General features: G+C 44.7%; 1 protein-coding gene across 2 annotated transcripts in view; it reads left to right on the top strand.

Moving 5' to 3' along the window:
- LOC114910726 (multiple epidermal growth factor-like domains protein 9) overlaps positions 1–24,237 on the top strand; it is a 61,071-nt gene that overhangs the window by 16,665 nt on the left and 20,169 nt on the right. Inside the window, exons 1-2 of one of the 2 annotated variants that reach the window (XM_029252991.1) lie at positions 3,371–3,572; positions 5,326–5,527. In XM_029252991.1, the coding sequence (XP_029108824.1) occupies positions 3,545–3,572; positions 5,326–5,527 (230 nt within the window). In that variant the 5' untranslated portion in view covers positions 3,371–3,544. Of the gene's footprint in view, positions 1–3,370; positions 3,573–5,325; positions 5,528–24,237 lie in introns of those variants that run through there. The other variant, XM_029252990.1, reaches the window with a different exon arrangement.

Genomic DNA, 24,237 nt, shown 5'->3' with positions numbered 1-24,237 from the left:
GATGTCCTCGGGCGGTAGAAGGAGTACTTTGAGGATCTCCTCAATCCCTCCGACACGCCTTCCGTAGAGGAAGCTGAGGCTGGGGACTCGGAGGGGGACTCATCCATTACCCTGGCTGAAGTTGCTGAGGTAGTCAAACAACCCCTCGGTGGCAAGGGTCTGGGGGTGGATGAGATCCGCCCCGAATTTCTCAAGTCTCTGGATGTTGTGGGACTGTCTTGGCTGACACGCCTCTGCAGCATTGCGTGGAGCTCGGGAACAGTGCCTCTGGACTGGCAGACCGGGTGGTGGTCCCTCTTTTTAAGAAGGGGGACCGGTGATTGTGTTCCAACTATAAGGGGATCACACTCCTTAGCCTCCCTGGGAAAGTCTATGCCGGGGTACTGGAGAGGAGAATCCGACTGACAGTCAAACCTCGGATTCAGGAGGACCAATGCGGTTTTCGCCCTGGCCGTGGAACACTGGACCAGCTCTATACCCTCACTAGGGTGCTGGAGGGTTCGTGGGAGTTTGCCCAACCAGTCCATATCTGTTTTGTGGACCTGGAGAAGGCATTTGACCATGTCCCTCGTGGCATCCTGTGGGGGGTACTTTGGGATTATGGGGTTCGGGGCTCGCTGCTACGGGCTGTTCGTTCCCTGTATGACCGGAGCAGGAGCTTGGTTCGCATTGCCAGCAGTAAGTCAAACCTGTTCCTGGTGCATGTTGGACTCCGCCAGGGCTGCCCTTTGTCATCGATTCTGTTCATTATCTTCATGGACAGAATTTCTAGGCGCAACCAGGGAACGGAGGGTGTCTGTTTTGGTGGCCGCAGGATCTCCTCTCTGCTTTTTGCGGACGATGTGGTCCTGTTGGTTTCATCGAATCAAGACTTACAGTGTGCACTGAAGAGGTTTGCAGCCGACTGCGAAGCGGCAGGGATGAGAATCAGCACCTCCAAATCCGAGGCCATGGTTCTCAGTCAGAAAAAGGTGGATTGCCCCCTCCGGGTTAGGGGGGAGTTGCTCCCTCAAGTGGAGGAGTTTAAGTATCTCGGGGTCTTGTTCACGAGTGAGGGAAAAATGGAGCGACAGGTTGACAGACGGATCGATGCGGCATCTGCAGTAATGCGGTCATTGTACCGGTCTGTTGTGGTGAAGAAGGAGCTGAGTCGTAAGGCGAAGCTCTCAATTTACCGGTCGATCTACGTTCCTACCCTCACCTATGGTCATGAACTCTGGATCTTGACTGAAAGAATGAGATTGCGGATACAAGCGGCAGAAATGAGTTTCCTCCGTGGAGTGGCTGGGCGCACCCTTAGGGATAGGGTGAGGAGCTCAGTCACCCGGGAGAAGCTTGGAGTAGAGCCGCTGCTCCTCCGCATCGAGAGGAGCCAGTTGAGGTGGCTCAGGCATCTGTTCCGGATGCCTCCTGGACGCCTCCCTGGGGGAGGTGTTCCGGGCATGTCCCACTGGGAGGAGGCCTCGGGGCAGACCCAGGACACGTTGGAGAGATTACGTCTCCCAGCTGGCCTGGGAACGCCTTGGGGTTCCCCCAGAGGAACTGGAGGAGGTGTGCGGGGAGAGGGAAGTCTGGGGGGCTCTGCTTGGACTACTGCCCCCGCGACCCAGTCCTGGATAAGCGGAGGAAGATGGATGGATGGAAATTGTCTTTTTTACCTGCCATCCGATACCAGTAATGTAGAGTTCCGCCGTGTTATTTGTTTTTTCTTTACTTTAGCATTAATTTAAGTGTATACACTTAAGGGGAATGCTTATTAGGGGTTTAGAGGGGGTCTAAATCAGTTTTTTAGGGGTAATTTCGTTTTCCGTTGTTTTTCGACTTAAGTTGCGCCCTTTGGAACCAATTAACGACGTAGAGCGAGGTATTACTGTACTTAACTCGTTTGTCAGTACTGGAGCTAACACAATTGGGCATCACAATTTAGGTGGATTTTTTTGGGTTCACTGCAGTGTAACATAATGGCTGGCAAGGTGAAGTCATTTTCCCAGATCACTGGTGTGAATGACAAGGGCTGATCCACTGGTGCTAATTATACCCATTGTGTCCCATTTTTCTTCTCATTGGTGTATAATAAATGCCTTTTGTTGAGTTATGTCAACGGATCACTTCAACCAGTCATAGTCTTGTATGGTGGTTGACCACAGGGCCTCAAAATGTTTTGTCTTTTTAAGTTGTGGTGTTGACTTAGGTCTAAGAGGGGAAGTGGGCTGATTCTTCTTCTGTTAAGCCTTTAAGTGGTACAAGTACATGTGAGAAGTACTACAGGGCTCCTTAGAGAGGGGATGCCTGGCCCAATTCTTTGAGGCTCTCCTAGTTAAAGTAAGTGCTATTTTAAGTAACCTCATCTGGAGCTGGACTGCAGTCATTGTGAGAAGAATAATTTCAACTCCAGCATATACCACTACAGCTTGTACATTCCAAAGTCTGTTGTAGCTTTCACATCACCCCATACTGCTTTTTGTGATCTTATTTTATGGATATTTAAGAATTGTTTTTATGTGTATGTATGGGTCATCATGAGGTCCCTGGACATAGACAGCAAACTAACATTATTGGCACATGTCATCTGTTAATTTAAAGCTGAAAAAAGCTCCCTGAGTCACCTGCCATCACAGTAAGATGGGCAATCCTATAAACTGATTGTTTTTTTTTTTTGCCATCATTGCGTTATGTCCTTCCGTCTTGTTGCAGCTGGGAAGCTGTTTGAGATGATACTTCTGCAGCAGCCTCCCCTGTCAGAGGTCATGCAAGTATAAAGCAAGCAGAAGATTGCTGTTGCCTTTGTTGCTTCTGCTCATGCAGTGATGATAATCATATTTTCATCCTTCTCTTCTTGTGTTTTGGAAAAGTCCGGTCATCTTGAGCTCGGAGGGGAGAAACCAGGTTTTCACAAGAACGCTGTTCCACTGTTGTTTCACTCAGTGATATACTGATACCAGTCATCCGCTGCAGTTCTTTGTGAAATTTCCTCTGTGAAATAAATTACTAAATCTGCTTAAAAAGTATCTATCTATCTATCTATCTATCTACAGTCTGATGCAGTCTCACGAATATATCCTGAAACTGTATGAATGGAATCTTTCTGCTGCTGCCTAGGTGAGTACAGATGCTGAACAGTAAGCTGGGACTGTTCAGCTATGACTCTAGAGACTCGAGACCAGCGAGGAGAGGAGGATCCTGAGTACAATGTGGGGCCAAATACTACCTGCCCATGGGCCAGTGGAGATGAGCTCTCTACATTCTATGCCAAAGCCTCAGATATCCTTTGTCCTTGTGACCATATTCAGTTTTTTTTATCAAGAACCAGAAAATACATTACAACCAAGATTGGTGGACTTCAAACGTTGTGTTTCTGAGCTTGCAGCAAAATTGGTTCTGTCTTGGTTAATCTGCTCCTTCTCCAACTGCCTTACGCTGATCCCAAATCATATGAGGAACTAATAAAAAAGAAAGCGTCCTTTGCTTCTGAGGAACAGTTAATGCTTCATAACAATGTTTTCCTTGATATTTTGAGCTGCGGGGTAAATAGACCCAATTGGTGATGTTACCCAGTTCACCACCACTTCAAGGTCAGTGATTATAACAAAGCAGGATGATGGCACTGAATGCTTTTAATATTTAATAAGCAATTAAGAAGCCCAGCATGCTCTGATAGGCGTCTCTGCTGGTGTCATGTTTGCTGTCGAGATTTACTACTCTAATTAAAATCAGGGGAAACTGATTTGCAACTGAATGACAGAAGCGCATCTTCTGCATTGGAAACATTTCTAAGAGTGCCCATCACAGGTAACCATGAGATAGGAGATAAGCCACATGCGGTTCTGATTAAGGATCTAATCTCTGGGGCTAAAAGGCTGTCTGGTTGTACTGTTCCCTGTTATATGAGCTGTTTTTACCAATATACTGAGGTGTTACGAGATATTAAGCAGCAACTTAAACTCAGCTCAGACCTCAGCATGCTGTGCGTTAGCTGTACTCTTTAAAAATACAAATAAATTGTTACTATGCATATATATAATAAAACATGCACTTTTTATTTCTATTATATATTTATTTTCCTGATTAATTCATTTTCAACAGCAACTTTGGGTTCGTGAACGTTTTTTTCCATTAATGATAATTTGACAACTGTATAACAGTTCCCTGCTAAACGGTGATTTTGCAGATTTGCTCAAGCCAGTTAGGCAGGGAAAAATGTCTGTAAGTAAATCAGTGGAATTTCACCCACATGTAATGCTGTGGATAAAGCCATTTGACCTCCCTGCCTTTAACGATATGTTTCCATGGGTATCCATGCAAGATTCGTACTTCACATCCACTGAGAGTGAATGTGCGTGTTTTAATTACAGTTGTTCAATTATTTCTATTAATATGCATAAATATGGAAATGGAGTGGCATAGTGGCACAGCAAGTAGCGTTAGGACAGCACCTGGGTGGTGTGAGAGGACTCACCGCTCACCGCTCAGTCTGTGCATTCTCCCTGTTTCTCTGTGGGTTTCCTCTCACAGTCCAGTTACATGCTGTTCAAGTGGACTGGGGACTCTAAATCACCAATAGGGTGTGAGTGATAGAAAGAGTGTGTGTCACTGGTTTATGGATGAATGACTCATTGCAATTAGTGTATCTAGCAGTGTAAGTCACCTTGGGTGAATACGGTGTGGGTTGATGGGTTGATAATACTACAAAGCTTTCACTGGGAGATGCTTTGGAGAAAAGGGTCTGCTAAATGAAGCAAAGTAAATGTGTGAACAGTATGTGATGACTGTGTGCCCCATTTTGTGCACTTGTCCATAAATGTTTGCTGCTATGAAATATTCAACACCAAGATAAAAGGAATACATGAATTTATTGAACGACTGAAGCTCAGTTTAATTCCTCTCAGTGCCACAAATATCAGATCTTGCATGCGTCACTCTGGCTGAGACTAATACGGAATCTGTTAAAGTTATGTTTTTATTTCATTCATTCTACAACTAGTGGCACAACAGGTTTGACCGGGTCCTGCTCTCTGGTGTGTCTGGGGTTCAAGTCCCGCTGGGGGTGCCTTCTGACGGACTGGCATCCCATCCTGGGTGTGTCCCTTACCCCCTGTGTTGTTGGGTTAGGCTCTGGTTTGCCGCGACCGCACTTGGGACAAGTGGTTTCTGTCTGTGTGTGTTCTACAACTTTCCACATTTTATTTTTCTTCAGGTTAAATGAAGAAGAGTTTGTTTGTTGACTGACATCCTGCCTAACTGTAATAGCTATGATTTTATACATGTGAACCTGCTTGTTGGGCTGTTGCCATATGTTCATTCTCCCTGCCTCCTTCCTTGTTTCAGTTGAATTCCCCTGCAACTGTAGCAGTGAGGGAGCTCTGGACCCCGAGGACTGTGATGGGACAACCGGCCAGTGCTCCTGCCTGCCAGGCTACATCGGCCTGCAGTGTGACACCTGCGAGGATGGCTATTTCAACAACGGCTCCACCGGCTGCCTGCCTTGTGGCTGTGACTCATTTGGTGCCGTGGACCACTTGTGCAACAGGTGAGAGCCACCCATTGTCCATTTGGCCCACATATGCCGATCACATGATCATTACTTTACTCCATGGGATAATTAGCCAGGGTGCAACAGTAGGGCCTCTTTGGTGACTTGAAGCTGTATTCAACACATTGTGTTGTAGTTCAGTGCACGACTGGGTAATTCTCCAGAGTTGTTCCATATCTGTCTCTGGTTTTGAGATGGAGCACTTCCTACAACATCTGCTGGTCTTTGGCTACTTTCCCAGCTGTCAGCGCCTTTTGATTTTTTTATTCCCTTAGAAGACCTATTAGACTCAGTACCGTCCTCCTGTGTGGCAGTCCAGGGTGTAACAAGGTATGCCTTCGGCTGTGCGAGTCAACAGTAACAAGCGTGCTTTTGATAGCACCTGTTCACAGACGAGTGCCTTTTGTCTCACCGACAAAACCAGATCCCCTGCACCATTCCGTGCACCTGTTTTACCTGTAGTCACCTCTTTTCTCCAGATGGGAGTGACACTGTGTCCCCAGGCGGTGTGTCACAGCTCTGCTGGGACAGTTTGGACTTATAAATAGAAAACAAAAAGGAGGAAAAACAGCAATGAAAAGGGGAGACATTGTAATTGTTATCTGTTTTGCTGGAAGGTAACTGTATTCTGTTACCCACTTTCCAGGATGTGTTCCTTTCTGTGTCAGTGTGTGCCTGTACATGTTTGAAGTTTGAGTTAGAAAATTGAACAAAGACTTACTGGTTACCAGGTGCTCTAAGGCCATATGAAGGACCAGCAGGAAGTGCTGTCAGCACAGCTCCACTAAAGCAGTGAACATTGATCTTAGTCATCTTACATACCCTTGATGTTCACACATCAGTAATCTTTGTGAACTTAAACAAGTGCTTCTCCTAATGACCACCAGTTAACAGTTGACCTGACACAGACAGAGCAGACCATTAAGGGAAATGAGCAGAGGGAGTGTTACTTTGATGACATTATGAATGCCCTGAGTCAAGAGACATCCTGCTGCTTTACCAGCTTTTGGTGCACAACAGAACAGCAGGGATGGAGATGGCAAATGGTGGAAATGGAGAGAGGGAGGGCAGAGGGGAGGATTAAACTCATGTTAAAAAAGACCTGCAGGGTTTCAATGCCTTGCAGTCAAGAAGAATCTAGATGGACACAGTAGAGACTATCCAGAATCACCCCAAAATAATAGTCATGCAGTTCATGTGCAGCGTTCCCTAAACATTTGATCAGTCTGTGATGTTCCACTTCCTCTGTTTGTAACTCCATGCATCAACAGTCATCTTAAACTTTTCAATGGAAATAAACAATGAAGAAATTGAATTGAACTCATCAGCTGAGAAGCATCTTGAATATGGCCGTCTTGAGCAGATATTGAAATTGAGTTTGGTCATTGTCATAAATCTGTGGGTTGAATGGGCTTTGCCTGTTTTCATTTACCACCTTCCACTTTAATCCCTATTCTTCCCCATTGCTTGGTAGAAAACAGACTAGATGTGAGACACTATGATTTGGGGAACACTTTATTTTGGGAGCCCAGATACATCCAGACCATCATTCCACACATCCAGCATTTTCCTTCACGCTGTTCTGCTCATGTGGACTCAACATGTTACTCTGCCCCTCCCACACAAGATATTTCCTCTTTTTGCTCTGTTCCACCTTTGACACATCTCAGAAATGATCCTGACCATCTTTGCTGAAACTTGGAAACAAATGTAGCCATCTTTGGGGAATCTCAGAAATAAACCTGGCTGTCTTTGGAGAATCTGACAAAAAAAAGTACCGTCTTTGGCAAATCTCAGAAACAATCCTTGTCATCTTTGATGGATCTCAGAAACACGTCCAGTCATCTCAGTGAGTCTTAGAAATGAGTCCAGTCAACTTTTGGGAAAATTTCAGAGAAGAGACTGGCTCTCTTAGCGGATCTTGGAAATGAGTCTGGCCATCTTCAGCAAATCTCAGAAGTGTGTTAGTTTGTCAGTAAATTTTTTAATACAGTTGAAGTCTTTTAAGTCCTTGGGGAATGCTGATTCCAAGCGTACATTCACAGGGACATTTGAAGGAATTGTTTGTGAATGGAATGTGGGAGAGTTAAAGAAAGAAGTATAACCACTCAATGAGTCATCCCTTTAGTACCGATTACAGTCATGTTTTGCATTGTAATTGGGATTATAATAATACTGAATTTACCTTAAAGCCTTTATCTGGAGAGCAGTTCATGCATGTTGTTTCACAATAAATTGTAATGTTGTTATTGTGCAAAGAGGAATAATGGAATAAAATGAACATTTGTTTTAAAGTATTCATGTGGCCAGCAGTCACTGTCTTCATGTTAAAAACAACACGCAGGTTAACACCTAAAAGCTTTACTGCGCATTCAGCTTTAATAAGCATCTTTATGAAATTTTGTACTTAATTGCTGTGGGTGAGGTATTCTAAATATCTGATGTAAAGTGACCCAGGCTCAAACCAGATACCATCACGATTTTGAAATGAATGACCTGCAATATGTTGCTCCCCAGGGGATATTGATGTGGTTTAGCACTCAATGTTTGCGTTCTGATCTGTACTGAATGCACTATAACCATGTAGAATGAGGTGTCATGAGCTAAAGGAGGCAGAGGGGGACCTCTGGATGTGCCTTATTCAGAATGCATTCTTTACACCAGTGCATTCCTATGCAAACACACAGGTTTCCCACACTTGCTCTCTAATTGATCTTAAATTAATTCATGCACAATTAAGCATATTGAGAAATTAGTTAATCAGCTAAGCCTCATACCCTGAAGTCACTCCTCCCCTTTGCTCCCACAATACTCAGTATAGGCTGAAGGGAGAGGTCGCAAGACTCACCTCGCGACCTCGACCACTGTGGCCTTTCCTGCTCAGACTGTCTGAGCTCTTCTGGGCTCTCTCCACCAGACGGGGGACCTGCTGGCTTACACAGATTAGGGGGAAGATCCCCTTCACTGTGCATGCTCAGTGGGGGTTGGGATCCCTGGGGGTCTGGGGGATGTTCCTGTTCCTGCCACTGAGAACCTACAAGGGAATCCTTGTGGGACTATCCTCTGATGTTTAAACTTGGCTACCTTGTGTGGATTTAAACCACAGTTCCCCCAGGTTATGACTGAAATGTCAGTTATCACCTTCCTGTGATGATGTTGCTAATGGAGGAGTAAAGCAAAGATTAAAGTGTTTCACTCAAGAGTTAGTTTAAAATGAAGTTGTCTCATAGATTTCGTATGAGTCTGCTTGAGCTGGCAGCTTGGGATGCTGAATTTGTTAGAATGGCTGTACATTTATTTATTTATTAGGCTATTCATGACAGAAGGGGAGTGTGATGGCGCAGCGGGTTTGGCCTGTCCCTGCTCTCTGGTGGGTCTGGGGTTCAAGTCCCGCATGGGGTGCCTTGCAACAGACTAGTGTCCTGTCCTGATGTGTTCCCCTCCCCCTCCAGCCTTGCTCCCTGTGTTGCCGGGTTAGGCTCCGGTTTGCTGTGACGCTGCTTGGGACAAGTGGTTTCAGACAATGTGTGTGTTTGTGTGTGCTATCCATGACTATAGAAAAGATTGTTCATACTGCAGGTTACTAGTGTCACGCTGCTTATACAGACTTCAACTGTAAAAAGCAAAGCACATTTAGTCCAATCTGTCATAACATCACAAGTGAAGGTAAAGTATAAATCCTCAATTTCAGAAAGATTTTGCTGCTGAAGTGGCCTCTTTGAACACACCATCTAACATTTTCATCCATCATTGTTGGTGGTGTGATTTCGGTCACTTCCCGATGGGAGTCCTTTTTCATTCTGGACACATTTGGTTTTACTGTGTGGGTAATGAGAGCCTGGAGGGGGACAAGAGAGGAGAGGACGACTACACTGTACATGTGTTTTTGTGTTTGACAGCACTGTCCCGCCCCCACAACTGAATCAGTACCCTGAGAAACTAATTATAGCTTGTTGGTTTGTGAGGAGGCAGCTGTGGAAACTGGATAGTTTCATCTGCAAGAGCTTCTGCATCCTACATCATGAACTGGCTTGGCAGCAAATGCTGGTGGCTTCCTGTTGATGGAATGATCAACAGGACGATTACTGTAGGCGTTCTAGTCCAGATCCACTTCATCCTGTCCAATGTGCATGGAGGTGAGACCAACAGAGATTTGTTACTGGAGAGGAGAGCTCATGGGACTGGTCAAAGAGCTGGTGTCTGGACTGTTCTGTCTGGGCTCTTGATGGGATATTGACTTGACTGAGGGTAAAGAGTAGCCCTTGTCAAATTTAGTCAATGCTGCATTACTCACAAATTTCTGTTACGGTGTACAATGGCTCCTCGTGTAACAGTCGAGTTACGATTTACAAAGATTCAAGCACTCAGACGGAATAGGATGTGGAGACCTAATTAATTGAACTTATGTCTGGCATTTCTGAGTGTTGGTGATCAAAAACAAGATAATGAACATTGCATATTTGCAATGAGATCATTCGTGATGAGACCAGTGAGCATTAAACCGTGGTTTGTGGAAAGAAGTTTCCCTCCCGTTTTCAGTCATTTAAATAAGTTTTAATACTCTATCTCAAAATTCATACAAATCTTTAACAAAACAGCTAACATAGTTTTTAAAATTTATTATTTCTATATATTAAGTTTTTTAAAGAACCTTACTAGCAAATAAATCGAAGGATGCCTGCATTATTAACCTTTTATTGATTGTGACTTAGTAGTAAAAGTAACTTTGGAACCAAACAAATTACAAACAGACTTCTGGTCCCAGTTGTGTTTGTAAGCTGTGGAGGCAATTTCTTGATTTTTCTTTTTTTTTTTTTTTAATGTGAATTCCCAGTTACCAGTCTGGAGAGATTTATTGTCATGTTTCCATGATGAAAACCGTAAAAAGTATTCTCATAGATGATCTCCTAAAAGGAATTGTTTAATGTATACTTGAAGGTCTGTGGTCAACACCTTTTCACTATTTAAAGGTATTCTCCAAAAAAGCTAGCTGTGTCCCATGGAATAAACAAAGGTTTACTAATTTGATGCTGATTGTGAAGGAGAGTTTTGAGGAGATGTGGAAGCCTGCTGCATTCCTGCTCCACCCGCAGTGTTAAAGAATGGCAATTAAGCCAAGCAGAAGTCAAGCCCTAGTCCATAATTACACTCCAGGGTGCCAAAAAGGTGGCCACGGAATGGTGGTGCTGGGGCTTCCATTTGCAAAACAATCCTCTAAAAATGTTTCTATCTAAACCCATCTCTGTTTGAATGTCTAACGCAGCAGAAATACTTGTAAACTGTGCTTAGCACAGCGCATCCTTTGAAGAACAAGTTTAGCAGGAGAAAAGTGTGGCTAGAATTCTGAGCAGTTTTTTATTTCACTGTGTGAAAGGCTCGAAATATATGTTGCCCTTAAAAAGGTTCCTTGTGGAGCTTCTTTTGACTTGGGACCCCTGCATGTCAATTCTGAACCATATGAGGCAGGTGTGTCAGATTGTTGGTCACCTGCACCTTTGCCTTGTCCCTGTGCCTTTCCTGTTGGACCTGAACAATGTCTCTATGTGAGGACAAATGCCATTTTGGTTTTTAATCATTCTTTAGAGGTTGACACTCCCAATTACAAGCAAAAGCTCACACACAGTCACAAAGACACGCACACAGAAAACTTCAACCTCATTCTCGTGAAGACGTTGCTCCCATTGTTCCCCCACAAGGTCAGAGCCCCTCTGGTTATACCAGTCTGTTTAGTTACTGCTGAATGCTCAGCCTTTCTCACATAACCACCCCAGTGGTGTTTGTCTGTGGGTATGATGCACAGCGACAGCAGTTCCTCAGAGGAATCACATCACAGGCTATGAATCAGAGCTATAATGTCCCACCTGAAGCATCTGACCTATCTTTCATGACTGCAAATTGTGGTCTGAAGAAGAACCCCACAACACCCAGTTGCTTATTGCACCACTGAGAACTGTAGACCTTCACCAGCCAATATACTTTCCTGGCACATTTCCTTCATGTCATTCTGTTGTGTCTCCTTCCCAGAATGGAGGTCAGTCCAATGTTACAGTGGGCCTCCAAAAGAAGGCCCAGCAATGTCCTCCCCAGAATCACACCCCACACCATGGTATTAAATCTATTAAAGCTATTAAATCTACTGTTGAGAGCACCACTGAGTACTAGATGGAATAATGAATTCAATGAGAAAATTTATGTTTCTTATCCCGTTTCTTTCACTCACATAATAACATACACACAAACATGCACACAATCCATATCTCGGTGAGTTTATTGGATGGATTCCAAAACCAGAGCAGATGAAGCCATGAAGTAAACTACACAATCTGTTTGAACTGGGTGTCCCACTAATGTGTGTCACTGGGATTACCAGTCATTCAGCTGTTTTGTCCATAAAGCGGAAACCTCTAACGTGATCTTATCATAGGGAGGGGGCTTGGAAGTCATGGGAAGCCCTGCTGTCACAAGGGGCTTATGTGTGGTGTCTGGGGAGAGGGGTGCACACGCCTCACAGATGAGCCCGTCTCGTTTCGGCGTTCAAAAGTAGGATAACACGGTCTGGGTGAAACAGTAAGCTGAAACATAGCATCCCTATTGATGACTCCTCCGGGGCTGCCTCGACCAGGGCAGAGAAAGCGTGAATGGAGCGGAAGGCATCCACATACAGCACGGAGGGGAGTGGTTGCTAGGCAACACTAGTGCGTAGCCCCTGTGGAAACACTGAGACAAGAGCCGGTGGCAAATTAAGAAATGAGGGCAGGAGTGATTGTTGGACGGGTGGGAGTGGGGGTGGGGGGTGGTCGAGGGTGGAAGGATTTGGGGGCTTTGAGAGAATTGTTGTAGATAATGGGTCTTGGGCTGGAGGGGTTGTCAGCGCTGGAAGGGAGCAAAAGGCTAGCAGAAAGAATATGCTTACAAAGCTAATATAGAGGCACATATTGGAACCCTTTAAAGTTTAAAATAAGTTGTAATAAAGCAAAATGTGTTGTTGAAGTTTCCTCTGTTTGAGTGTGAATGTGGACTTGTACATGTGACAGTGCTAGAAATGGTGAGGCTGCCTGGGGGCGAGGTCTACAGGTCATCAAAAAACCTCAGGGGTCTGTATGTGATACCTGTGGGTCACATGAGACCCTTGCTAATCCAGATAAGACCCCCTCTGGTCCATATGAGATCCCTACTGTTCCGTATGAAATGTCTGCTGGTTGACATTTGCAGGCTGAGAAATGCAAAAACTGAGTTCATGGTAGCAGGTAGACCTTAAGGTCAAGAAACAGACTGAAAGGCTTTTGGTTGGCACCCATCTTGGACACATTCCCACCTTTGAATGTAGCATCTGGAAAAGATGTCTTTCCTGTAGCATGTCTTTTAAAGCAATTACTGCTTGTTGTATCCCAGGTGATGGTGTGCTCCTGAATTCACAGTTCTAGCCTGCAGTCTCTCCTGACCTCCTCAGAGCAGTGACAGTCACAGTGGAGTGAACCCATGTACTATGAATGAGTTATTTGTAGACTTCTCATTTGGCTGTGAAGTAGCCTAATTACCACAGGTTTTCAGAGCATTCTGCTGCATCATTGCCACATAAGGACTGCTGTGAGATAAGGCTTTCAAATGCTTTGACATGAACTCAGGGAAGGAGAAGATTAATTACTTCTCAGTCCTTTCTGAGAGTTTTAGAGGTTCTAGCCTATAAGGTTATCCCTCTGCACTTCTGGAGTGGATGTCTTTGGTAAATGGTTCTGGAATAGGTATCATTGATCAGGGGTTCTTGAATGGGTGTCCTTAGTTCAGAGTTCTGGAATCTGTGTCCTTGGTCAGGGGTTTTGGAATGGGTATCATTGGTCAGTAGTGCTGAAATGGATGTCCATTGTCACAGGTTCTGGAACTGTCAGGTGGCACAGTAAGTAGAGCTGCTGTCTCACAGCAGCTGGGTAGTGCGTGAGGATATGAGTTTGATCCACGCTCAGTCTGTGTGGAGTTTGCATGTTCTCTCTGTGGGTTTCCTTCGTGTGCTCTAGTTTTTTCCCACAGTCCAAGGACATGCAGTTCAGGTTCACCCATAGCGTGTGAGTGACAGAGAGAGTGTATTCCACTGATGTAAGGATGAGTGATCCATTGTAAGTAGTGTATCTACCAGTGTAAGCGACCTTGGTGAATAAGGTGTGAGGACTGATAACACTACATAGAGTTCATTGGAAGTCGCTTTGGAGAAAAGCGTCTGCTAAATAAATAAATGTCATTGTCACCGGTCTTTCATCTGCATTTCTGGAATTTTCTACATTTTCAGTAGTTCAGGAATGGATGTCCCTGGTCAGCAGTCCAAGAACTGGTGATCTTCAGTAGTCTATGCCTGCAACATTGTCATTTGTGCTTACTATTTGCCCTGTATGCGGTGGCGCAGTGGGTTGGACCAGGTCCTACTTTCCGGTGGGTCTGGGGTTCAAGTCCCGCTTGGGGTGCCTTGCGATGGACTGGCGTCCCGTCCTGGGTGTGTCCCCTCCCCCTCTGGCCTTACGCCCTGTGTTGCTGGGTAGGCTCCGGTTCCCCGTGACCCTGTATGGGACAAGCGGTTCTGAAAATGTGTGTGTGTGTGTGTGTATTTGCCCTGTAGAGTAATGAAGCAGTGAGTCTGACATGTGGACAGGCTGTTCACACCCGGTGCTGCTATGAGTCAGCCAAGGAGCATGGCTGTTGAAATACTTTAACATGTAGCATATTTCCCTGGAGGCAATTCCAAACCCTTAGACCCTCTACATTCTGTCAAGCAGACATTCTACCTCCTAGCATGCTGTCTACTTTAGCCCTACCTACCAGAAGCTGGTGACATGAAGGTCTCTAGCTCAGCTGATTACACTAGCTCTCATCTAAACAAGTGCAGATTGTTATATAAAAGTATAAAGCACACTGTGAGCAGCTTTCTGGTCTACTGTTTGAGAGAGCTACACTGAAAGTAGAACATTTACTGTGAAGCAGGGAGCTTCAGTCAGATGGAAACATAAAGTGTTACTACATTTATTTGCCATGATGGACCTGTTTGACTACATATAACAGAGATAGATTGGATTCTCGCCTCTTGGGGTGTCATAAAAAGACATCCTAAAACTGAGGAAGCACTTACAGGCCAACATTGGTAGATCATAGATGTATTAAATATGATGATGATGATGAAGGGTGCATCCAACAGCAAGCCTCAACCTTAACACTTCTGCTACTTAAATGAAGTTGACATGTGAAAAAATAGAATGGGTCTGGGAGTCCTCCAGGTTGCCTCTTCAAAATTCTGATGACTTTGTAGATATGCTTACCTTTCACACTCAGGCAGTCTTAGCCTGCTGGTCATCCCATTAATTTGCATTTGAAAAGTAAAGCTAGGAGCAATCCCATGATTAGAATATTGATTGACCCAAACTTCTTTTTTTTTCTATTTCCATTGTAACAAAGTCTTAAATTCACAGAGTAGGCCATCATTTAGTAAAACCTGTAGATGCTGGTTGTCTCCAAGTTCCTTGATAGTTTTGTTTTGTCCAGCTTCATTTTATCCAGGTTAATCAGCTTCAGTTAAACCTTAAGAAAAAGATGAGTCACGCTGCTGACTTGTTGGCACTTGTCTGTGCTGCTGTGCTGTATCAGGATGTTCATCTGCAGTGTCAGGCTGACATTCCGAATACCAGGCTTCTGGAAGGATGGAAGTGGGATGGCAACTTCTCTGTCTTCTGGAGAAGGCATGCAAGGATTTTTTGTCAAGGAGCGGAGGGTCCAAAGTAAGAAATGACCAGTTAATACTCAGAAGCTTATCACTGTCTAGCTGGTAAGTGTCTCGCAGAAAGTCAAGTTATGTGTATATGAGCTTGGCCAAATCTTTTTTCCTTATCTTGTGTGTTGAGGGGGATGTGTGGCGAGAAACTGAGGCACAAGGGCTTAGCTGTGTTTTCTGTGTTTTCTGTGTTTTATGTGTACCAGGCCATGCTTTGGATTTATGTTCTGCTCAAACAGTGTGTTTAGTTTTAGTTTAATTTAGTTTTAAATGCAGGATTTTTTGTGTAACGCTTTTGTAAAACCACCGCAACGAGAAATTTTGGCTCAGTACAGAGTACAGCCATGTTCACTGGTGTTATTAAACTGCTCCTTGGCCAAAAGGCTCCGAGAGGTGAATGTGACCAAGAGTGACTCTTCTGCCATTAGTAGAGATGTGCCACATAAACATCAGTCATTGGCAAGGAACATCCAATTCATGTAACAAGACCTCCTGTGGAATCCAGATGTCGTTTGAAAATGAACGTCTTTATCTTGATTACATCAAACTTCCACCATTAACCAACCTCATCTCACCAGCAAAGCTTTTACTGCAGATTCCGATAGCCTTGAGTTGTAATAATAATAATAATAATAATAATAATAATAAGTGCTGGCACATTTATCCAGGGCAACTAATGGCCATCCATTAATCCAAATACAATGTGCTGTCAATGTGATCTTTAATAATAAAATACTGATTAACCAGGGGGGTGCGGTGGCGCAGTGGGTTGGACCTCAGTCCTGCTGTCCGGTGGGTCTGGGGTTCGAGTCCCGCCTGGGGTGCCTTGCGACGGACTGGCGTCCCGTCCTGGGTGTGTCCCCTCCCCCTCCGGCCTTACGCCCTGTGTTACCGGGTAGGCTCCGGTTCCCCGTGACCCCGTATGGGACTAGCGGTTCTGAAAATGTGTGTGTGTGTACTGATTAACCAGTGTGGTATGGTTGAATGTGAGACTGTAGAATTGCATAATGATTTCATCAGCCTAGTGGTTGTTATGTTCATCATCTTTCTCTCTCATTCAATGTAGATCTCCAAGCATGCCAAGGGTTAGCCCTAAACATGGGTCATCCGTCCTCTTAGACAGCTCATGGTTCTGCGGTGGTTACACATTGCATCTCAGTGGTCAGCGCCTGCAGGTCAATGAAACATTAATGAGTGTCTCCTCTAGCACCGTCTCCATCGAGGTCCCTACCTTTTAATTGTTCTGCTCATTAATAAACCAGAAAAGAGCCTGGTGCTGTTTGTGTTCATCGGTCATGCTGAGCAGTGCTTTGGGCTCTTGACCTTGATCTGTCCGTTAAATACATTATTTATGAAGCTGCCAATCTTGCCCATTTTAGGTTTATACTTTCTTGCACTCTCCAAGGTACAACAGCAGTTCTGTGTTCTTTCAACCCTCTGTCCATCTCTATATCCCCATATGTCCACTCTTGCAATTGCAGAATAAATGAAGAAGAGTTACTTTCCTTTAGCCTTGAGGTGGTGCGGTGGAGGGGGGAGCGCTGGCTGGTTTTAAAGAATATAGGACAAGAATGACAAATAGAGCTCTGACACAGAACTACGCTATGTACTGTATAACCCGTGTTATATAAGACAGTTCAGGGTCTAGCCGCTGATATTACTGCTCCTAACGTGTGTGGATGGGCCTGAAACTGCCTTATACAGGAAAACATCTCATTCTTGCTCAGTTTCTCCTATATCTAGACCTGCTGAAGATGAAGTCCTTTTTTTTAATCAGTCTAGTAAGTCCCTGACGTCCTGATCGATCCTGCAGTGAATGAGGTCTTGGGTTCAGGAGCAATCTCACATAGCACATGCATGTGGACATCCATGCCACCATTAATCACCTCCGCTGTCATGGGGACAATGCCTTGTTCAGCCCCTAGCATCCCAGTGTGTGGATTCTCCATTTCAGTTCATTTTTAAATAAGAAAGGGAAAAGGCCCATGGAGGTAGACCAGGATTCTGCGAGGCACTAAGAAAAGCAGGGTGCTGTTGGAGGTTGTGGAACTGCCCCCAGCTTTGATGTTCACAGGGTTCATCAGAGAAAAGTAGCTCAGAAACAACATCTCCAGGCACAGAGACCAACATCCATGTTCTGCTCTGAGTAGAGCGTGATTCTGCCTGTTTGGGCTTCAGGATCCAGTAAAACCCTGAATATTCTGTCAGACAGACAGCGTTGTGTGCCGAGACATCGCTGATCCGAACCCTCTTCGTCTCTCAGGACAAAGAAACCATTAACTTGGCTGTGGGACGCTGTGACGTTATACAGTCGGCAAGGAGACCGCCTCCTCCTCCCTCTTGTCCAGCGCTGGACAGCGCCTTCTTGTTGTTCAGATGTAATGTCATTGGGAGTCTGGACCCAAATCAACTCTCTAGCGGTTCTTTATCCTCGCTCCTGCCCTAGGGGCCAGCACTCGAGTGCTCCTAAAAGACGGCCCTTGTGGTGCTGCTGATGCCCCAGCAGTCCCACTGATGTCACCCACTCCCTCCCACGGTGCTTTGGAGCCTGGTGCAGCTGCACCCCGACGACAGGGCCCTTCTTGTGTGCTGGTGAATGTCACGTCTCTGAGGGCCTCTTTCATAGAGGAGGGAGAAGACCAGTCCCACAGACCCCAGCCCATGGGCCTCGGACTCATGGCATCAGACCGCACAGAGAACATACACTGATTGCTGAGTGCCAAGCAGCACACACTAGAGACTATTAACATACACACTTGTTTCGAGTGAAGAGCACTGAGATTATTGACATAAAGGCTGTAGAAGGAATGTATGCGTAAGGAGGGAGATGCCAAGGAAGGGGGCAGTGGGGGACAACCCTTTGGCCAGTGGCTACAAGGGTCCATTTCATTAAAAATTAATTTCCAATTTTTATTTGGATGAGTCAAATTATAATGCTGTAAACATTTTGGAATTTTTTTGCTGTATGAGTACACATTGTGGTAAAATTGTTTATTGGACTATTCATTTAAAAGGGTTGAAAAAAGTTTATTTTTCATCGCAAGAAGTCTGTGTTGGAGAGTACTGCCATCTGACAGGTTGGTGTGAAGCTAAATGTCAGCACTGCAGACGGCACACTCTAGCCACAAGCTTCTCACTTACCCATTTATTGCTGTTTTGAAGTTTTTTCTTTTTATTATTTATGTCATCTTTGCCATAGCATTTCAAGCTGATGCATAAAAATGTACACCTGTATTGCACATCGGTAGTAAGCAGATGTAATTAGCTACATAAAATCTAATGAAAATTAGTTTTTCATTAACACTTTTTTAAGTAACGAAGCCATTTCTGTGGTTAAGTGGCCGTAGAAATGACCAGGGAAGAAACTGATTCTCCACCCCGGGAGTAGGAGTTGGCCATCATCATAGCATGTCCATAAGCTATACACCTCAAAACACGTAGAACGATACACGGAGTGGTGACAGGTCCCTGTAGTGGCGTGCTACCCCCTTCTTGTCTGTCACCCCATCCTAACCCCAGGACAGCAAGGTGTTAGTTAAATGGTTTAGCAAACCCACAAGATATAGAGAAGAATACTTATGTGGACATGTAGGAAGCAGTCAGTGAACGCCTTGTTTCTTCAGCAGCTCCTCAGTGTCGTTCAGTGTAAATGCTTTCACATGGTTTTTCAAAGTGTAAAAAGTGTAAAAACTGAGTGTGTAATTTAAAAAAAAAATGTTGGCATATGAGTGATTTGGCCATGGCCAAGTCATGTTCGCATCCTGAAGCCGGGCTGGAAAGAGAAAACCTGCATGGCAGCAGCGATGGAAGCCCAGGGGACAGAGAGATGGTAGACGGCACATCACGCTTAGGACAGCCAAGTGTCAAAGGATGCTGTTGCCGTGGTTTCATTAGTGCATAAATATTTGATGCCAAGACGGCGTGAAACAGGATTATAGTACCTCATTATTCACTCAGGATTCTCTTGGTTTGGCGGCAGGTGTCTGGCGTTTCGTCGGCAGTGGAAATATATAAATAAAAAAAATGAACCCCGAGGTAGATCAGAGTGATGTTTCGGGGTTGGACAGATGAACTGATTGACAGGTCAGCGACTATATCCTGTCTGCTTGTAAGTATGAAGCAACCAAAGTTAGCCTAAGGAAAGGGGGCTGCAGTACTTCCATGGATAGTAGGGTGGATGTGTGTTGTTAGGAAGACAAATGTCAATATTAAATATATTGTTATTATGACAGTATGGTCAGCACCTTTGTGGAGATTACAGCTTCAGATTAAGCAGTGTCCCCAGTATATTAATATTATTTCCAGTGTATTTGCTAAACAAATGAAAAATCACAAGTTCAGACTAGAAGTTCATCTAAATTAAATGTGTGGATACTTCTTAAAATGACTTAATCCATATATACATACATATACTGGGGGTGGCACGGTGGCACAGCAAGTAGCGCTGCTGTCTCACAGCGCCTGGGTGGTGCAAGAGAACATGATCTTGATCCCCGCTCAGTCTGTGTGGAGTTTGCATGTTCTCCCTGTGTCTGCGTGTGTTTCCTCTGGGTGCTCCGGTTTCCACCCACAGTCCAATGACATGCTGTTCAGGTTCCCCCATAGTGTGTGAGTGTCACAGAGAGAGCGTGTTTCACTGATGTATGGATGAGTGACCCATTGTAAGTAGTATATCTAGCAGTGTAAGTCACACACACACACACACACATTTTCAGAACCGCTTGTCCCTTACGGGGTCACGGGGAACCGGAGCCTAACCCGGCAACACAGGGCGTAAGGCCGGAGGGGGAGGGGACACACCCAGGACAGGACGCCAGTCCGCCGCAAGGCACCCCAAGCGGGATTCAAACCCCAGACCCACTGGAGAGTAGGACTGTGGTCCAACCCACTGCGCCACCGCACCCCCCAGTGTAAGTCACCTTGGTGAATAAGGTGTGTGGACTAGTAACACTACATAGTGTTTGTTGTAAGTTGCTTTGGAGAAAAGTGTCTGCTAAGCAAATAAATGTGAATGTACTGTATATGGAATTGTAGGAGAAATAATAAAAGCTGGCAACAATGCTTTTATTCAGCATCCCTTTGAATCCAATACACACAAACACATACATATAAATAATTGTGGGTGACTGCAAATGCTTGGTCTATAGTTTTTGTTTTCTCTTTTCCAAATTATGATAAGTAACACAATACATTTACTTGACACTTTTCTCCAAAACTATTTACAATCATTTACCCGTTTATACAGCTGGGCAGTTTTACTGGAGCAATTTAGGATACGTACCTTCCTCAAAAGTACTGAAGCTGGGTTTCGAACCTGTGGATCCAAAAACAACAGTTCTAACCAATACATTACCTGCTGCCCTAATGCAATAACAATAAATAATAACCTAGAGGATGCACATTAGTTAATAAGCTGTTATTGTAGTATAGGTAAAATAGTTACACTATATTCTGCCTCTGGACCTAGTCACTAGGTCCCACTGATTCCTTCATGTTTTTGGTGAGTGCCCCTTGCCTCTCCAGGTCACTCGTATGTGGTCATATGACCTGACCCCCTCCCTCTGGTGCCTGATCACAAGTCTGCCCGGGGTGCCTCTTACCAGGCAGTGTTAAGGGAGGAGAGTATGTTTGGAGGGGGCTCAGCAGTGAGGCAGGCCAGCCCCTTGGTTCCATGGCCGGTGAGCAGAGGGTGTGCCAGCATTGCACTTGAGTCTGCCTAATCCCATCCCCGTGGATTTCATGAGCAGTCCAATGTGAGGTCCAGGACTGGTTAAGTCTGGCTCCATGTCTAAGCTGGTTGGAGCAGATCCAGACATCTCTAACAGCTTCCAGATTTTGATTTCTTTGTTGTGAAAATGTTTCTCATTACCTCGCCTCCATGTGCACCAATTTACCTCTGACGCACTGTGATACGTAGACCCTCACGTGTCAGCAGACCGCGTTGGCAATTTGGTGTGTCTACAGCACAGCAGAGAAAACATTAGCTGTCCTGGCATTGTTTCGAAGATCTTGCAGAAACCAAAGCCTAAAACACAGCTTATGGCTGCATCTCTTCCTCATGACACTGGGACAAACTGTCACCCAGTGTCAAGCCTGGAAATCTTGGTGTAACTGGAAGAGTGTAAGTGAGTTGTAAATTAAGATTCCTTGGAGAACTGCCAGCATGCTCTTACTACCCTATTGCTGATCCACGGCGACCTTTTCCACCACACACCCTCAGGGGCCTCCCAGTGTGCTTTGCGAGAAACACGGAGCAGATCACAGTTGGGGTGTGACTCGCTCTGGAGATGCCACCTGATCACATGGCCCTTGTTAGCATTGGAGATGAGGGTGGGGAAACCAGCCTGTTTGCATTTAGCAGATTCTTTTCTCAAAAGCAATGTAGAATTTAGGAGAAACAAATTTGCAGTTTACCAACAGACAAAGAGGTACAGATGAAAACGTGATTCTGGAAGCAGATTCTGTTGCTCAAATACCACCATTTTTGCCAGTGCCCATCACACGAGTAGCTGTATACAAATTGATATGAAATAAAAATGGATGGGTGGGGTAGTCCTAACTAATGTAGCTGTCAGGAGATCAGAACAGAAGTGGGTTCCGAAAGAGATCTCTTTTGAAGGGGATTCAGCAGCCCTGAGGGAGAGAGTTTGCATGACCTGCATGGCTGTTGCTTGCATTTCGGGAGCAAAGGGTAAACATGGTTACATGTGAACACTCCAGTCTGAGACGAATCTCCAGAGGATCTGTTTGCGAGTGTGTCCCGAATAAGACTCTGCAAGACCTACTTCTGGAGGTCTTTGCCTTTAAAGACTGCTTTGGTTAAACATGTTTGTTGGGGTCGTCTAGGTTCAACCAGCTGCCCCTGTGTTGAAGAATTGATTCCAGGAGGGGTGAAGGGTGTCTAGCAGAGTGCCTTTTTCCTTCTTATGACTTTGACAGCCTGCACATCATGTTCGTATGAGATGGTACCAACACAAGCTCTCTACAAAGTACTACGTGGGGATTATTGCTAACCCACCCCTCTTTGCTTCGCAGCATAAACACACAAACACGGATATATCTTGTTTGTAGGAGCTTACTGTGCAGTCGTATTTTCTGCTGAACTACGTTGCGCTGCATCCCGTTGCTAGGCAACGACTCCGGCCAGATTGCGATGTGTATATTTTCTCCATACCAAGTTAAAGGAAAAAAAGGAAAGGGAAGTGATTAGAATCCCATCTGTCATGGAGCTAGGAGTATGGAGGAGTGCCCCCACCCCCCATTGCTCTTTGTGGAGTCCCTGGTGATCAGAGCTGGTAGCCAGCTGGAGATGAGGAAGCGAGGAGGAAGCGCCTGCGCTGGATCCAGCTGTACCATGGTGTGCACTGCCTGTACTCGGCACTGTGGGCTCAAGGACCTCAAATGTTTGAGGTGTGATCAAAAAGTTCTAAGACATCATTTATTTTGAAGGGTACAGACATAATTTTCCCAAGTGTACTTGGAATATTATCAAATCTCCTTCCTTTCAGCTTAATTTCCTTTTTTTTAAAGCTTTTTATTCTCCGCCAAAAATTCTTGAATAGGACCAGCAGCGTGTGAAGGAGTGTTGTCATGGTACCGAACCCATCAACTCTTTTCCTGTAGCTCATACCGGAATAAAATATTCCAGATTCCACACCCTCCCTCTTCACCCAACCCGTACCGTGTGTCTTGTATTCCTTTTGCCAAGAATAAAAATTATTCCAAGCATCCATAATAATATAATGGCAGAACTTACATCACCAATGAAGACTTCCAGTACTACTTCTCAGAGTGGCAGAAATTATGGAAAAATGCTTATCATCTGGGTAGATTGTTTTGAAGGGGAGAGGACATTTTTTTTCCCCTGGAGCATAGGCAGGTACATTTCCTTTCAGCTACAGGAGGTTGGTTTTACTCCCATTTTCTTTACGTTGGAAGTTTTTGTTTTCCTCTCCTCAGTTGTCAGACGGAATGTTTTAAATCAGTACATTAAACTTCCTTCTGTTTTGTTCTGACTTTGCTGTCAGGACCTTCACTTATGTGTCTGCTTTGTTGTTCTGTGTCATCTTACTCTTTTTATAAGAGCTCTTTATAGAAAGCAGATGAATTGACTAAAAATTATGTACAGATGAAGTGAAGTGCAGGAAATCTGAGAATAAAATTCCAAGTCTGATTGTCGGGATTGTCCCCAGGATCTGTTCGGCAATGAAATGTCCTGAAGTTGTATAGTGTTACGCTTTCTCTGTTTTCTGCATCGCTTGGCCTTCACGTTACCTACTCATCATGGTGGAGGCTTGGGACTAGCCTTGTGCTAACTCAGTACTAACCATGTACCACCAATCTAGTCCAACGTGGGAAATCTGGTGGTTCGCAAATACAAATCCCAAGGCAAAAACTGCTGAAGCACAGTTGTTTTCGTTTGCCTTACTGTCTTACCTTTACATTTATTCATTTAGCAGATGCTTTTCTCCAAAGCAACATACATCTGAGAGAAAAAATGCCTTCTTCTCTTTCACACTCAAGAGCATGGTCCAGAGCCATTGTACTGGAAGCGCACCATGGGTGCTTGTTTTCATTCCTCACAATTGAGTGCAGTTAGGCTGTTATAGAACTAGCATCTATTTACATCTATTTACAGTCACCTTGCATGTTTTAAGGATGACCATTTTAATGCCTTGATTGTTTCAGAGGTCAGCAGACAGCATTAAACACATATTCAGTAAATGAATGACATGATGTCCAGTTGTGGTTAAAATGCAACCAGCAGCTCAAATCAGCGTGATGAATTGATAGGTCAGCTGGAACAAATACCGGCATAAACAGGGGGTTTGATTAACCCTTTTCAGTTTACACATCACTAACACCCCACCCTCCCAGGGTGGTTTTACGCTCTCCTGTATGTTTGACTGTGGTTGGATTTTCCTTTTCTATGTGATTGTTGACTATTTCTATATGATCG

This window comes from Scleropages formosus, chromosome 6, assembly GCF_900964775.1.
Source record: "Scleropages formosus chromosome 6, fSclFor1.1, whole genome shotgun sequence".
In the NCBI taxonomy this organism is placed as follows: Eukaryota; Metazoa; Chordata; class Actinopteri; order Osteoglossiformes; family Osteoglossidae; genus Scleropages; species Scleropages formosus.
This window is presented reverse-complemented; position numbering and strand designations above follow the sequence as displayed.